The sequence below is a fragment of the Miniopterus schreibersii genome, assembly GCF_964146895.1.
Source record: "Miniopterus schreibersii genome assembly, chromosome: 3".
Lineage (NCBI taxonomy): Eukaryota > Metazoa > Chordata > Mammalia > Chiroptera > Miniopteridae > Miniopterus > Miniopterus schreibersii.
The window spans coordinates 45,760,099-45,777,506 of NC_138103.1; the positions used below are offsets into that span (position 1 = coordinate 45,760,099).

A 17,408-nucleotide genomic window follows, 5' to 3' on the forward strand; every position below is an offset into this window, starting at 1 on the left:
CTGATCCAAGTCCTGTGCTGTAATGCTTCACATTTACTGATACATTATTACAATTTTTATAGCTGCTTTATTGCCCCAAATATCTAAACCAAATCACTACGTTACCAGGTCGGCACTCTGCCTTTGCATTCTTACATAGTTAACATCTGTTGGTCAACTTCACAGTGAAAATCTCATGCCTACAAAGCCTTAGAGATGATCTCCTTATTCCTACAAATCATTTGGCAATTAACTTACTGCTTGGAAAGAAAGATATTGAATCCCAACCAATTTAGGAATATGTAAGAAGTACAAACAGTCCTGTGGAAAGGATCATGTTATCCCTGATGCTTTGTGATTTTCTTTTCTAGTAACACTGTTTCTCAAAATCTTTGCATGTCAAGGAACATATGTATCACCCTGTTACATGCCTGCATCTGAATGCCCTAATTATCTATTTGTGTTTCCAGTGATAGAATTGTTGGGTCACAGGACATATTCATTGAAAGTTTTCTTAGTTCTGTTCATCCTGTACAACTAAGATCTAGTATATCCATAGGACATGGGTGGTGGTCCACAGTATATAAACGAAGCAGTGGTTTTGCTGATTTAGGCTTCTGCCATGTCTATTCATTTCCTCATATTCTTCCGGTGGCAAGGTGTGAAAGTTCACACCTAAGTCCAGGTGTCTATTTTATAGAAATCAGCTGCTTCTAGAGAGAGGGTAGAAGCTCCAAATGATCAGAGATCTATATTGGCAACTGTGTGTGGGCGGCTCCCGGAGAGCAGAACCGCTGTGTTTTTGAAGAGACAGTATCTGATTTCTAAATGCTTATTCATAATTCAAGATTTTATTATAACTAAAGAATTATTATCATTTTGAAAGCTTGGTTTAGATAAACTATAATATAAACTTTTCTGTTTTGTACCTCAAGATAAAAGTGATGTGCTTCAACATTTTTACTGTTTTTTACATAACCAACCAGTGTCATTTTAAAATTTATGATGATGAAGAATTCTGGCATGGGGCTTTAGGCACTAATTTATTGTATATTTATTTTAACTGATTTGCTGCTTTGTCACATTTTCTTTTTCAACAGCTTTGAGATGGATGCTATAATTAAATCTATAACAAAATATATTTTATTCAGATCAAATTTTTTCTACTTCAGTTTGTTAGAACATAGTGCTCAGGATTTTGATAGCTCTCTGTGATTATACTATTGTCTTCAAAGTGTATGAATGAAACTCAGAATTATGCTAGTGCGGATATTCAGCTGTTCTAATGAAGACTGATAATCTTTAACAGGAAAAGATATTAAAATTCTGCTACTTTATAATAGTGACTTTGACTATTTTATATAGGTTGGCTTTGGGAAAGAAGCTTGTTTTAAGGATTGGTTTTCCTTTTAGAGCAACGTTCAAAGTTACCTCATTGTCTAATAATAGCTAAAACGAACATTTACTTTCATTATAAGCTATTGCCAAGTCTTTTTTTAAATAAGCAGAATATAAATAAATAATTTGTCACCACTATAGTATTTACTATGTCTAGTTGATATCAGTACATTTAATTGTATATTTTGTCTTTGGCCAAATGCAAAATACAGCTGTTCACAATTTAGATAGGCCTGTAACTTCTAGATTACATTTGTTGAGGCTATATATTTTTTTTAAAGAATAGTATAAATGTTTATTTTTTGTATGATATACTTTGCTGTGCTGTTTTTAAAGTATAGAAATGTGTATTCTTTGAATAGCTCTAGTCAATATAAATTTACTCTTTCTACATCAGGATGTAAATAGAGTTAAACAATTATATACCCAACCCTCCCCAAATAGTCTTTTAAAATTATTGACTTCATGTGGATATTAATCTCATTCAGCAATTTGATGCAAATGCCTAAATACTAAAAGTTGTTTTGTAAGTACCACACACAGAGGAAAAGGCTTAATATTTTAGCTTCTTGAAAATCAGTAGAATTAGTGACATGTGACTGCACTTTCAAATAGGCCATAGTCATGGTTATTTGATATTCATTATTAAAACTATAAAACATGCTTTCTCAATTTATACCATTTTAATTATATATTATGAATTAATTTAAATAGTTGAAATAATATTTTGAACAAGATTTTAAAACCTAGGTAATCTTTGAACTCATTAACTTACAAAGGGGTCAAAAACTTTCATTAAAGAACAGAACAAACATATCACTCAGTAGAAACTCCTCTTTCCTGCCCTGATGTGGATTAGTATTTGTTTATTTAAAGAGTTAAAGGAGGGATTGTAAAAAAATAATTATAGAATTTTCATCACTTAAAATTAAATAAATGTCCATTTATTCATGAGTCTTCTGCTGAAGGGCTAAACCTTTTATTTCGGTAAGAGCATGCAGGTGGGAGTTTCATGTCATCTTTCGATCATAAACCACCTCAGTTGCATCATCAGTGATTTCCCTGTTTTCAGTGTATTAAAGTGGAGTGAGCACTAAACCACCTGTGAGGTGATTTAAGTAGAATTCTTCTAACTTTTACAGACTTTCCCTTAAACTTTCAAAATCATCTCAAAACCTAATTCAAAAGCATTTTGAGTGAGTTTCCTTTATCAAATATATGCAAAGTGTTCAATGTAGTTTTATAAAAATAATGATCTCTTTTCACTTTCACATTTATTGTAACATTTAATTAAATTACATAATTAGAATAACATGGTTGCCATAAACAGATTGGAGAGCAAACACGTGTTAAATCCATAATTGCCCCCAAACAATTCACATGCCCTTCAAGAGAAGAATGGATAAAGAAACTATGTTATATTCTTATAATCAGATACCTCTTGGCAACCGAGATGTACAACCGGGAAAACCTGCTGGATGTACAACCAGGAAAACCTGCTGAAATATGAAACAGTATCGATGAATCTGAAACCCTTACACTGAGTTACGAAAACAACACAAAACCCTTATACAAAAGAGTACATATTGCATAATTCTATTTTTATGAAGTTTTAGGACAGACAGAACTAAGCAAAATAGCAAACATCTACAACAGTAGTTTCTTTTGTGGGCGGGTGTGGGCACTGGCTGGCAGGGGGGATGAGGGAACTCAGTGGGATGCCAGGAATAATCTAGATCTTGATAGTGGTTCAAGGTAGACAGATACATGCATTTGTCAAAACTGATTATATTTGTTCAATTCTAAATCTTACTAAATCTTACTAAAGATTTAGTAGGTAAATCTTACTAAAAAATAACTATTACAAGCGTTCAACCCTAGATAATGATGTATATGCTGAAGTGTTTAGGAGTGAAATATTTTGTTATCTGCATTTACTTTGAAATGCATCAAAAAATAAGATAAATTGATGGGTAGATACCTGGATGGATAGAGAGATAGATGGATACATCTGAGATAAAGCAGATGTATAAAATGTTAATTATAAAGTCTAAGTGATGGATAATGGGTTTTCACTGAACAATTCTCTCAACTTTTTTGTATGCTTGAAAATTTCCATAATAAAATGTTGGAGAAAAATAAGTGTTTATTCTAAAAAGGTTAGAAGACACACCTTTTTGGAATTTATTTTAATTTAGGCTCAAGATATGATAGCATTCTTTAAGGTTTTCTTTTTTTTGGTCGCTTTTACAACTTAAAATTTTCTTATTCAGTTGCATCATGTTAATTGAAATTAACTTGTTACCTTTATACATCATAGTCTTCCTGCCACGTGTAATTCAGTGATTAGTTTAATAACATTTGTTAGACATTTTATATCTTGTGGCTACTGTAACAAATTGTCATAAAGTTGGTAGCTTTAAAACAACAAATATTTATTCTCTCACATTTGTGGAGGGCAGACATTCAAAAACAGTTTCACGGGGTCAAAATCAAGGTGTCAGCCTCCCCCTGGAGGCTCTAGTGAAGAATCCATTCCTCTTCTTTCTGCCTTCTGATGGCTGGAACATTCCTTGGCTTGTGGCTGCATCACTCCAGTCTCTGCTTTTGGGATAATATTGCCTTTTCTTCTCTGTCTGTGTCCAATCTCCATCTGCCTCTCCCTGGTAAGTACACTTGGAATTATATTTAGGGCCTGTCCAGATAATCCAGAATTATCTCCCCATCTCAAAACCCTTAATCACATCTGCAAAGTTTCTATTTCCATATAAGAGAACATTTATAGGTTCAGTGGATTAGGACCTATTCTCTTTGGGGGCCATTATTCAGCCTACTACAGGCCTTTTTTAATATGCCCCGTTCTATGCTAGAGCCTAAATAATAATAATTAATATTTAATTGTTTGCTTTGTGCCAGGTGCTGCCCTATGTGCTTTACACTATTTTTCTTCTTTTTTTTGTTTTGTTTTTACTAAGGAAAAATTTGATTTAATGTGAACTTACTGGACCATACATTTCTTTCTTCCATATGTCAACTATTAAGGCCCCAAAGTGCTGGTTTTCTGAGAAATGTATTTTAGGAAATTCTGTTCTATTCTAAATAACCTTGTCTTATTTGTTTGGAAGGTGTTAAAGTTGACTAGATGTGAACTCCCTTTGGGAAAAGACTTGCCTCATTCATCTTTGTCTCTGTATAGTTAGGGGCATAGTAGTGTTAGTAAATGTTTCTTGAATAACTAAAAGCACCTTTGCAAACATCATGACATGTAACCTTTACAAAATCCTTGGAGGTAGATATTGTAATTTTCATTTTACAGAAAAGACTTAGAAAAGTTGAATTATATTCCCACCCACAGGACTGTGTCACACACACACACACACACACACACACACACACACACACACACACACTTTGACAATCAGAGCATTCGAAACATTTTTCCATTAGCCATAACTGATTGATTTTGCACATGAAACATTAAAATTTATTAATGTAGCTAAATATTATCTCTCTTTTATTATTGTATTATATTATTAATCATGTGCAATATACTTTTCCATTTTTAACATTTTTGAGAGGCCAGCTTCTTGTGGATTATGTCTACAGTGATATTAAGAAATCAGAGGAAATTTTCTAAGTGATACAGAATATTTTGATACTTTCTTGAAATGTCAGCCATTCCCCAGAATGCCTCAAGTATATCTAGTCATTTTATAGCTTCTTTTGAAAAATCAGATTTAAAAAATTGGTATTATGAATCTTATAAATAGTTACACTTTCCTCTTGACTTTGATTCCTTGAAAGCTCATTCCAAAACTGTATTCCACTTGTAGAAGCTTCTTAGGATTGACTTGTGATTCACCTCAGGGTGAGTATAGCCCTAACTTTATTATTTTATTGTCCATATTTTCCACCTTCCTTGATTCTCTCAAATATTCCTTTTACAGTTTTGTATGCATTCCTAGGGGCATGAGGCTGGATAGAAGTAAACAGATAAAATAAATGTAGGCCCCTGAGAAATTATGAAATATATGAATATATTTTTATATATTACATATATTATATCTTGTTATGTATTCCACATATTGTTTTTCTTATTTTTCCTGTTTATAATATTATTTACATGACCTTCATTCAAGTCACAGCTTCAGCTAACGCGTCCCTGAGTGTGTTACGCACTCACTGCCTTGCTTATACTATTATCCTTTATAGACTTTTTCAGCTTTTTCAAAGTATGGCCTGACGTTGAACTGCCATTACTGTTTCAGAAAGCCCCAAATTCTGCCAGGTGGCCTAAGTGTGTTTTGTGTCTCATGACCAGGTATTTACCTTTCAATAAAAGATCACAAAAGGAATCTGTGCTATAAATTTATTTTTTTAATAAAATTCTATTATTAACATGACAAAACTCATGACATCCTCAGAACTTACAGCGGCACAAAACTGACCAATGACCCCAGGCACATTTACCTGACATCCCTGTCATGCACCTACCTGGTGTTGCTCTTTCCTCTTTATTCCACGGAGGACTTTTGAAAACAGTAAACTCTTTCTCCTCAACTCCCAATCTGGCTTCCTCCTCAGAATAGCAGGATGTTCCTTTCTTGAGGTGGGCACTGGAGAGAAGTGCTTCGTGTGTAGAGCAGAAATGTTAATACTGTTACTCCATTTTGCTACATAATTTGTTGGTTATGCAGATAGACCTATAACTATAATAATCGATAGAACACTTAGAAATATACCAGAGATGAGCTGTTCATTTGGATTTATCTTTTAAAATAACATAAAGCTGAGCACTGGGGCTGGGAGCGTTGGTTGTTCCTGGCACTGCCAGACATGATTGCCTGCAAGGTACCTGTTGTCGGACACAAACAGTGAAATATCTTCATTCCCTCTCCCTGCGTACTCAACTGTCTTGCTTTTGCAACTTTCTGAGAGGAGAAAATGGGTCATGCTTACCCTCCATGGTTTCTATCAGTCTCACATGCGGGTTTCATCACCTTTGTGCCACTTTCCCTAAGAACAAAGAGATTTATTTTCCCTTCATAGAGAACAGACTTGACCAACCCAAGCAAAGCAACCTGGATTTTAGTGGTTAAGGCATTTCAGGGGCTAGGCTGGTAAAATTCCTTTGCCAGGTGCATTTACAACAACTGTGTTTTTGTTGATTTAATGACGGTATTGGTAAGGAAAAAATGTGTTTGTTAAGAATTATATTGATAAATGTATATACGTACATGCACATATATATTCTTTTGAATATAAATTAGACTGTTGATAATTAAGCCTTTGCATCGATGGATAAAGAGCTAAGAAAGAATCCTCTAGAATATATTTTACATACAAATAGACTTTTAATGTCAGGAATCATTGAACTTGCATGGTAGCCAGAAAAGCTGAATTATAAGGTTCAATAGCCTTTTCTTAGAATTTCTAAATCTTGTTCTGTTAACTTGAATATTATTTGAGAAGAAATTAGGAAGGACTTTGTTTCTCTATCCTTCAGATAAATAAAAATTAACTGAAATCAGCTATTATCACCTGTTGGGCTTTTAAAAATGTAGACTGCATACGTTTCATAAGAATTCTTGCTAAATGCCCCTTATTTGCATTTGTAGAAATATGTGACTTTTTTCCTTTTAAAAAGTGTAAATGTTATTTTTTTAAGTAAAAAGTGATCTCTCTTTGTAAACATAATGTACCAAAACAACTAAACGTGACCCGCTTCCTCTCTTTCCTGTAAATGTGAGAGCAAAGATTATTTTACCTTTGACATGAACGTTAATATGTAAGGATACTGGAGAAAATAAGAATCTAGCAGCAGCAGAACCAGAGCCTCGTAAGTAGGTTTTATGAATTCACCAGGGATGATCCTTAAGCCTCTAATGGTTCAGAGTTCATCCCAGCTCGGTATCAATAATACCAAATTTATGTAGTGTCCCTGCCTTCATCAAGCCCATGTATCTCCCTTTTCTCTGAATGAATATGTGGGTCACAGTGCTCCCCGCCTCTGCTTGTCTCCCTCCCTAATCCTCATGCTTTCTGTCTTAGAAACTGACAAGACACCTTCACCTATTCCTTTATCCCAGTTGCAGGATTAATTCATTTTATATAATTGCTCCTTAAGATCACCTGTAATAATTCTTTTATTGGCTTTTGATAAGTCCAGAAAGTTGCTAAGCTTAGAAGTGAGTGACAGTGCGCAGGCCCGAGTGTGGATCCTTGAAGCTCGGGGGGTGCCTGGCCCGCGTGGAGCGTGTCGGTTTGTTTCCTTTGTACCCTGTTCCACGTCTCTAATCATAAGCTTCCGAAGGCATCAGGTCAGGCGCTGTCTTCATTGCGCCCAATACACTGCTAAAATCATTTCTCAGTCACAATTTCGAGTTAGTACATTGGGATGCTGAGAATCCTTGTTAGCTAACGTGTAACCGTTCTTTTGACTTTTATAAATTGTCTTTACCTACTGTGTTTTATATATAATCTGCTGAGAATTTGGCCTATGCAAAAAGAAATACTGTGTCTTCCCCGGGTGAGAAGGAAACCTTTTGTCAGCATCTTGTCTGAGTTAACTCCTTGGCTACACAGGTCATAGGAGGTCTGTGTTGAACATCAGTCTTTGGCTGTATCACAAAACTTGTATTGAAGCGTAGGCCAGCTCCCAGAGTACAGGGGTTAAAGAGGCAATTAGTCACTATAAAGCCGCTCGTGGCATCTTCTGGTCAGGAAGCACTTAACTCTTTCCCGAATGCTGTGTGAAATCTCATCTTCTGGGTGCCTTTATATTCCACTAAAATATTCGCAGCCACTTTAAATTAAAGATGAGCTTAAAAGATATGATGTCTGTTGAATTGAGACTTTCTTATCGATACTTCTAGCAGTTAGGATAAAGAGTGTGGGCTGGGCCAGGAGATTATTATCAATTATCTGCTTAACATTCCACCTAAATTTTATTTTAGCTGTTTGGAAGTCTTTGAAATATTTCTAGCTTTGCCATTGAAGTTCTTTTTATTTATTTAAACTTAAAATATATATATATACCTGTATTGATTTCAGAGAGAGGAAGGAAGAGGGAGAGAGATAGAAACATCAGTGATGAGAGAGTCATTGATCAGCTGCCTCCCACACTCCTCCGACTGGGGATCGAGCCCGCAACCCGGGCATGTGCCCTGACCGGGAATCGAACCTCGGTCTCCTGGATCCTAGGTTGATTCTCAACTGCTGAGCCACGCCTGGCAGGGGGAGGGATGCGGTGGGGTGGAGTGGGGGTGGAAGGAGGTGTTTGGAGCTTGCCAGAATTTTGCCTTTGTCGTTTACTTTTCTAAGGGTCCAGGCTTTTGCTTTTGCCCAGTGAATTTTTGTTACATGTAGGATAATATAATCTTCTCTTTTGCAATCTATCTTAAAATATGCCAGAATACCATAAAGATAGCACTCATCTTAACAGTATCATCACTGCGCACTGCCTGGATCCCCCAAGAGTTCTTGGCTATAAATTGATGGACCCCAAAAAGCTTAAAGAAGGAGTTGCTTTCCGAACTTTTTCTATTTAAAAGTAACTACGCTTTTCCCTCTTGAGGAATGAATAAACTAAATTCAGGAAGTTTTGTCTTTAACTTTTCCCTTCTCTTTCTTTCTAACATTTCCTTTGGTCCTAAAATATAATGGCTTTTAGTTGATTTTCATTAGATACAAAGATAGAGATATGATTTTTCTGCTCCAAGGTATCAAGATTCATATCAACAATAACGACAAAAATAATAGTATTTGATCTGTCAAGGTTATGTTTTCATCATTTTCAACAATGTGGCTTTCTGATTATATTTTTAACATTTTAAACACATAATTTGCACTCAATAAAATGTTGAATTAAATAAGTAAGTGAAATCTTAGACTCTTTTTTTTGCCTATTTCCTATTCTGAGGAATGCTAGGAAAAGTTAGCTCATGTTGTTATAATTGTTCAATGTGATTGTGGTAAAAGGATGGAACAACGGCTAAAATTAAAAGCAAGGCTTTTGGATAAATATATCTGAATTATTAGAGCCATAGCCAAGTTTATAACGAAAATGTTCGCTTGATCTTCTTTCCTCCCCTTTGGAAAAAAATTCAAACATCTTGTTTCTTAGTGGCATAAAGAAAATGTGCATTTTAAAAATATCACAAGCTTTATTCTATTTGAAAAACATTTTAATGTACTCTAAGAAACATTTGCATTAAATTAAAATATGTTTTGCTATGTAAATAAATAAATAAATAAATCTTTCCTGAAGGGCTAGTTTGTGAGAGTCACTCCTGGCTACATTAGAAAGTATTATTTTGTGGTACTGATCCTCTGTCGGTGCTGGCTCCTCCTTACTCTGCAGTTGGGAAGCCTACCCAGTGTTAGAGATGCTCAGGGAGAGGGTGTCCAGAAAGAATCAGCAAATGCCAGTGTCGGCTGTGCCTCCCTCAGAGGTGGGACACCTCTGTTGGCAAAGATGCAAGCTCATAAAACTTCAGTTTCAGTAACATTTATGTTTATAAGCCAATCAATGTGGTGAGTCTCAAAAAACAACTTACGAACTATTCTCATTTTGTAACCTTTCAGTGTCTCCATGCTACAACATGGGCCTCAGTTCTCTCCTGTTTACATAGCAAATACCTAATTTAATCTTAGATTCACTAATCAGATATCGGCTTTCCAGAGAGTAACATTTGGTAAGTTAGAACTTAATGAGTTTCCCAAGACAACTGTTGTTAACTGGTGGAGCTGGTAACATTTTGCCTGTCCCTCCCAGTCTTTATCCCATGGTATAGTAGGAACGTGCCTTAGTGTTTTAATTGCAAGTCAACCTTAAAGAAAAAAATCTCTCTTGCAGCCAATATCTCTATGAGATGTTCTATGAGAATATCTTTACAAGTTTACATGAAAAATTGATTTAAGTGTATATTTGTGCTGTGTTAATGGACTAGAAGAACAGTTACAAGAAAGTGGACCCTAATACAAAGAGCATTCAGTATGTCACTTGGATGTCATGTGTCACTTTCCCAAAATAGTCTTTCATGTGCCATTTTGTACAATTGTTTAAGTTCAAGATTAAAAATAACTACTGCATGCTATTTCTGTAAGGTTAAGGTGTTGTGTTACTAGAAAAGGTATCCATAAATAGAATGCTCATAAATGAAGCTATATTTCCATGTAATAAGGGGAAGTGTACTATTAATAGATTCTTGAATTGATTCATCTTGTGTATGTTTACCTGGTGATTTATTCTTTTGTACATAGAAATCTTTTATACAGTGTATTTCCTGAAGGCAGGGCATACCTGTAAATCCTGCCCATTCATTTGCTGCCCTGGGATTGGATTATTCTTCAGTCACACTTGATTTGAGAGTTTAGAAAAATCAATCAGATATCATTATTTTTTTGATAAGATGCCGAATTTTGTTTTGGTGACCCCTGTTATCGTTTAGGGGTTAGTCAGGACAAGCTTACACAGCACTGAATTGGACGGAGTTTGCTCGCCTGTTGCTCTCTTTAGGTCTTATAAATCCCTTTTATACTGTCTGTGTGTGTGTGTGTGTGTGTGTGTGTTACAACTCCGTATGCTTTTACCCACTTATAATCTCTGTAACTTGGGGTGGCTTGTAGGCTTGTTCAGTTTCAAGAAATGATGAAAATGAAGCTCTGTTTCTAAATCCCCCCAAGTAGATGACTTTTACAATGTGGATGTGTTTCAGGAGTTTTAAGGTTTGATCTACATGTTTACTCAACCTTAAACATACCTCACTCCCCGTCGCGCTCATTTGCCAATTACTTTACAGCGTTCTTTATACTTTTTGTTTTAAATTGGTGGGGTTGTTTTGTCTTGTTGCATTTTTTTTTCCCTTTGCTTGAAGATAAATCAATTATTCGAATATAAAAGTGACTTTAGGGGAAGAACATCTTAAAGTTTATTTAGAAATTCACCAAGCCACATACTAATGCATCCCTAATGGGGACATTTCTTTTCACACCTCTAAGGTGATTGAGCCTGTCCTTTAAAGTGAGATTTGCAAACCAGTGTCTGGCAGCTCCAATTAGCTTCTTCTGGGTTTGAAGCACATCACAAACAGTAACAAGGTCTCCTAGGACACTCTTCTTGCAAGCAATGTGGTCATATTTCCTCATTAGTTCTTTTCAATTGTCACTAATGCCATGTTCCTGCTTTTGAGTAGGAGACAAAAAACATAAAATTTGGTATGTATGTAGAATGGGACATTGTTTTCCATAATTCAAGGCTCTTTTGAATTCCTTTGATAGTTTTGCAGCTTACACAGCTTAATTCATTAACCTTTACCCTTCACATAAATCAGGTGATTAGGAATCTATTGCTAAGGAGACAGATTTTCCCTCCCCTGAAACTAAGAAATACTTTCTCATCTTTAAAAAACACCCTATATAGCTCACAAAAGAAACCCTTTTTGTTGCTTTTCAAATTTCATCAAATATTTCAGGTACATTTTAGGACATTGTCAAAAGCAAGTGAGCATAAAATTACATTATTATAAAAGATAATTCTGGCTGCTTTGGGTACTTTGGAGCAGGTTTTCTGGCCCATTTCGGTATTCTAAAGGAGTTTATATATGCGTATTCAACAGCTGTTACTCAAGAATTTACAATGGCTGCAATTTTTTTTTTTAATTCTATTCACAAACCTGCCAAAACATAAAAGCAAGAAAATAATCTGAGGGAGACAGTTCAGAATAAGCTAAAGTATATTTAAATGGACCTAGGATATTTGATCTGGATAAATTTTTCATATAGGCCCTCATTTTATAGAGAATGCTAATGTGGGGTTCCAAGGAAGGTTGGTGTGGTCCTGTGGCTCCATGGAGGTGAGACTAGAATGCATGTCTTCTGAGTCTTTGTTTCCTCTCGTTAAGCCATCTCCCTTTTTTTCTCAGAACTCAGGAAGATGGCTTAGTGGGCTTGTGTTCGATATTCATGGGCTACTTTCCCCCGATTCCATTTTTCTATGTTATGAATTCTCTTTAATAATCTTACAGATTGTTACTCTCACTAAGGATATAAGTCTTTTCCCAAATTTTATAATCCCTTAGGTTGTCGTGCATGAAATGGCCGGTGGAGAACACCGGTCATATAGTATTCTGAGGTTTGTTCTTAGGGATGGTGGAGAGAGGGTGTGGGGGTAAGAATGGGAATGTTTGAATTCTGGATTATGAGTTTAGGGACTCATTGCCTGCCCCTCCGGGACAAAACTATATTTTGTCAGAGAGACTAATGAACATTCTCCTATGTGATATCTGTGAACAGGAGAGGGCATGGAGAAGCAGAGGTTCTTAATGTGGTCTTGGTTCTGTGACCCTCCTTCCTACTTACAGATTATCACTTTGCAAACATGTCTCTCTTTTATTGCTACCATGTTAAAAATACCCATTTAACAACTTACACAAACACCTGTAGTTTAAATAATTGTAAGCTTAAATGATCATGAAGCATTAGTTTAAATAATTACTAAGATTTACCACCTTGTTTGTTGCTTGTGTACAACATGTATGGTGAACTGGTAAGTGTCTGATGTTAATACACTAAAAGTCACGACTAGATCCAAGAGTCTTTTTTAAAACAGAGTAGAATTATTTAGAGTAAATGTGGTGCACAGACTTGTGTTGTGTTAGGGTACCTCTGTAAGTATTTTTAGAATGGACTCTGTGAAAGTTTAGGAGAAAAGGGCAGTCCCCACCCGTGGTCTGTCATCATGACCTCTGTCCGCCCAGGTTGCCTGGACGCTAGACCTAGACTGACGGCAGAGCTTCAGGCGCTGGCCGGGGATCTGAAGTGAGGTTCTGTTTCCACCAATCTGTAGTGACAGAACTATACACACCCATTCCATTTTCCACTCTCAAGACAATAGCTATTTTAACTGTTAATTTGAACCACTCAATTTTGTGTTTTACTATTATATTAAGAGTCTCAATCCAGATTCACAGAACTTGGGGTTTCTCTCCTCAAATATCACATCATTAAATGATGCGATACTATTTAAATTCAAAACATTAACTTTTGCTACAATTCTTCCAAGAAATAGTTTTCTTCTTCATGAATTCTTATTTGAAGAGTAGTTCTGTGTTGTACATAGTAGCTTCTAGCATACTGTGATTAAACACATTTGGAAAACTATGTAACTGAACTTTCAAAAAGTGAGCAAAAACCCGAGGTGATCCTTTGTAAAAGCGAAGAATCTTATATATTTCTTCTTCTTTTTTTGTCTAAAAGGTACTTACTGCTTACTTCTAACCCTGTGTTATCTCTCAGTTATTGCCTCTTGAGTAAGCTCCATATATTTACAGGATCTATTCATAGTAACCTTCCCTTGTTGTGTAGGGAGGAAACCTGATGCTCATGGCCTTTCATCAGTTTTAGGACAGTTTCCATCCAGTGATTATCTTGTTTCATTTGAATAGTGGTTCCTGTTGCCTATGAAATCACATTTGACCTGGCTTGTGCAGTGAAATCCATTTGTCTTATTTGCTGTTTGTAGTCTGCTCCGTGTGCCTTTAGGGTTCATATGTGCTTGTAGCATACCTAATATAGAATCAAGTGGCAGAAACATAAATAGGGTATTGCATTTGTTTAGAGTTTTTCCAAATAAAATATAAAATCAGGCATTTTGAACTATTTGAAAAGTGCACGAGAACAAAATAAATGCCATGAAGATTGCTTCTGCACTGATTTATTTCACTTTGCGGTGGTCGTACAAAATACGGGTTCTGCTAACATTCTTGGTGGTGGAGGATGGCGAGGTGTGTATCTTTAACACGCTAGAAAGTAGGCAGCTTTTTGTTTTAACTATTAAAGATTTTGTAATCGTCTAGGGCCTTCATTTTTATCCTTAGCAAATGAAAATCAGTTTTTAAAGTTGTATGTAAACCGTGGTTGCTGCCTGTAATGTTTCATTTTTGCCTTTATCTGCCCTTTTTTTCTGAGTTTATTCAAATGTTACCTTAAAGCCAAATGACATGGAATTAGGTTTTTAAATTTCTCTTCATCATAAACTCTATCAGTCATAATTACATTCTGTCAGTGTTTTAAGTTTTCTTTTCTAGCCATGGAAGTCTGTACCAATTTTTATCATAAATAACCACAAAAGAATGTTTATTCAGTTATTCTGAGGAACTTTGAAATGTTTATCATTCCATTAAGATAATACCTTATGAAAATATATTTTAAAGAAAAATATGCCTTTCCTATAACTAATTTAACCTTCAATAATGAATTATGGGAGGTAAAATTTATAAAATTTCCTGACATTTTGTGAAGATACCTACAAATAAGCCAGACAGCAAATAAAATATCTCTGAAAGACAGAGATGGCTGCTCAGTAATTTTTTGATGGATTATACACATAGGTATCAAATTACTTGATCCTTCCTAGAAAAGGTTAATGACGCTTTTTGCTTTTACCCTTTTACTTAACTGTTATTTATAAAGATTAAAACAGGGGCTGCACTGAAGGCTGCATGTGCCTATGTGTCACTGTGACTGTTCAGGTTTTTCTGATATTACAGGGAGCTGAGCCGCAGAATGGACAGTGTTGTTAATAATTATGTTTAAAGCTCTTTCAGTTCTGTACTACATGTTCCACTAAGACTATTAGAGCACATGCAGCCCTTGAAGACCTTTTTACTTAAACCAGAAAAGACTGTAAATCTCACATACCTATATCAGTATTATTTAAATGGCCTGTACCTATGCAATAGTTCATTTAAAATGTTAAGGATAAACCATTTTAAATTAAAATTTTTTAAAGTTCTTATGTGTGGAGATTTTTATTTAATCAATGTTATAGATTTTAAGAACACATTTTTATTTTATGTTAAATAGAATTTCACAAAACATTGTATTTCAGTGTTATCAAGCCCCATATTAATAATTGAACCATAATCAATATTACCATCCACTTATAATGATCATCCATTTATATGGTCTACAGTTTCATTATAATCATTTTTATCTTATTTTATTAGATAAGTGACATGTCCATTATGTAGTATATGTTTACTAGTCTTTTATTATCAAATATAACATTATTATAGGAATATCCCTCTTTTCATCATTTTGGTTTTAAAAGATGCACTAGTCATAAATGTATTTAATTAAAGTCATTTAGGTATTAGAGCACTTGAGTTTAAAGCAGGGAATATAATACCTTTTCCTGAAACACCTTGAAAGAGGTTTGTTGAAAGAAGAGAACTGGGGGCATTCATCAAACGCTGACCTCTTCCTGTTCTCATCCTGGCCAAAGTCTTCTGATTTAACTTGAAACGCATTAGCGTAACTCGCCACTTTTTGTGTGTTTCAGGTGTGTGGAGGTCATTGCAAAGGAAGGACAGAACCTGAAAGAGCTGTACTTGGTGTCCTGTAAAATCACAGATCATGGTATGTAATGAGCCGTCATTTCATTGTTCTAACCCTTTTCAAGAACAAACTTGATAAAATCTTTGAAAGGTTTTAAAAAGAAATCAAGGGCAATATCTCATAGAGACTTTTAATCTTTATTTGGGCTAACTCTGATCATAACCAAAAAAATGAAGAAATCGTGAGACTAAACCAGAGTAAAATGAACATTAATTATCAATGTATTGCCACATGCCATCACAGACATGTGAACACACAAGCTCACATAGGATTAAAAAAGTATGGCTAAAAGATCTATATGATGGGAAAAAATCAGGATAATTAAATATTTGTATAATAAATGCAACTAAAAATATTATATTGAGTTGATTTACTTAATTTAATGTCATGTCAAATACATTCCTGCTGATATTCCGAATGCCAAATTTTTTAAAGCATTGGAAATGCCCGCGTTTAGATATATGGAGAGTAAAGGAAAGGGCATACATTGATACGCAACATTTTAAATTATCTTAGTGTTCACTCTCCCTTTAAGGTGGAGAAAAAGCACTTTGTTTTATAAAAACATGAAAGGTATGAAATTATCCTGTTGGATAAATAAAAATAACCTAGTCTTTCCTTTTTTATTTAGCTTTATATTTTTCTTATTAATTTGTGTATTTAATCTAAATATATAATTTTTGCCAGATATTTATGGAGACTGAAATGGTTTCCTTTTCTCTTTTCTGATATTTTAATTTGTTCATTTATATTTGAGGATCTGCTTTCTACCTCGAGGGAATCTAATAATCTGTTAAGTTGTTATTGTTAACTGTGACATATGCTAGTAAACAACTCCTGGGATGTCAGGCTGCCCAGCTGCCCTGAGTAGGAGGGTTGTATTTTATCAGCTACTAAATTCATCCTGTGGGAAAACTCTACTAACGCTATAATTTAAAAATACCATAAAAAAGATTCGGCTTAAAAATAACCCAAATCTCTTTTCAGAGTTTATTTTTTGAGAATGGTAAATGTGTGTTACACAGATTTGTCCATAATGTTTCTGGGTTGTTGGTTTTTTCCTAATCATACCGCTCAAGCGAGTGTTCTGATATGTTTTCCTTTCCTGGTGGTTAGTTTTCTGGTTTGGCATATTGGGATACCACTTAGAGTAACTCTAGAACCTCCAATGTCTCCCTGTTGTGTAGGCTTTAGAGGAATTTCTCTTCCCAATACAGGGCATGACTCAGTACCTATAGAGCTGTGAGTTAATTAGTACAGTCATTCATTCCAGACTCTGTCCCTGGCATTCAAGGTCCTTTACCATCAGTCGCCTATCAGCCCCTCCAACTTTATTTTGTATTTCTTCTCTTTACCTCTTCACGGCTAACGTCAGATTGCTGAGAGCCAGGAGAGCTCTGGATTAAGTGCTTTAGAACGAATCCTTGAAGGTCCCGCAGTGGAAAATGTCCCTGAAATTATACTCTGGTCCAGTATCTGTTAAGTTAGCCATGCAAAGGAATGTTCCGGAACATACAGAGAGGAGAAAAAGCTTTGCACTTGAGACAGAGCTGGGATCAAGTTCTGTCTTTGTTCTTTGGCCTTCACGTCTCTGAGGCTCGGTTTCCTCTTTGGTAAAGTGGGGGATTAAT

At 35.2% G+C, this 17,408-nt stretch overlaps 1 protein-coding gene across 2 annotated transcripts in view; it reads left to right on the top strand.

Annotated features, from left to right (window-relative positions):
- FBXL17 (F-box and leucine rich repeat protein 17) overlaps positions 1-17,408 on the top strand; it is a 420,460-nt gene that overhangs the window by 250,096 nt on the left and 152,956 nt on the right. For both annotated transcript variants that reach the window (XM_081133616.1, XM_081133617.1), the window contains one exon: positions 15,722-15,798. In XM_081133616.1, coding sequence (XP_080989742.1) covers positions 15,722-15,798 — 77 coding nt within the window. The remainder of the gene's footprint in view (positions 1-15,721; positions 15,799-17,408) is intronic.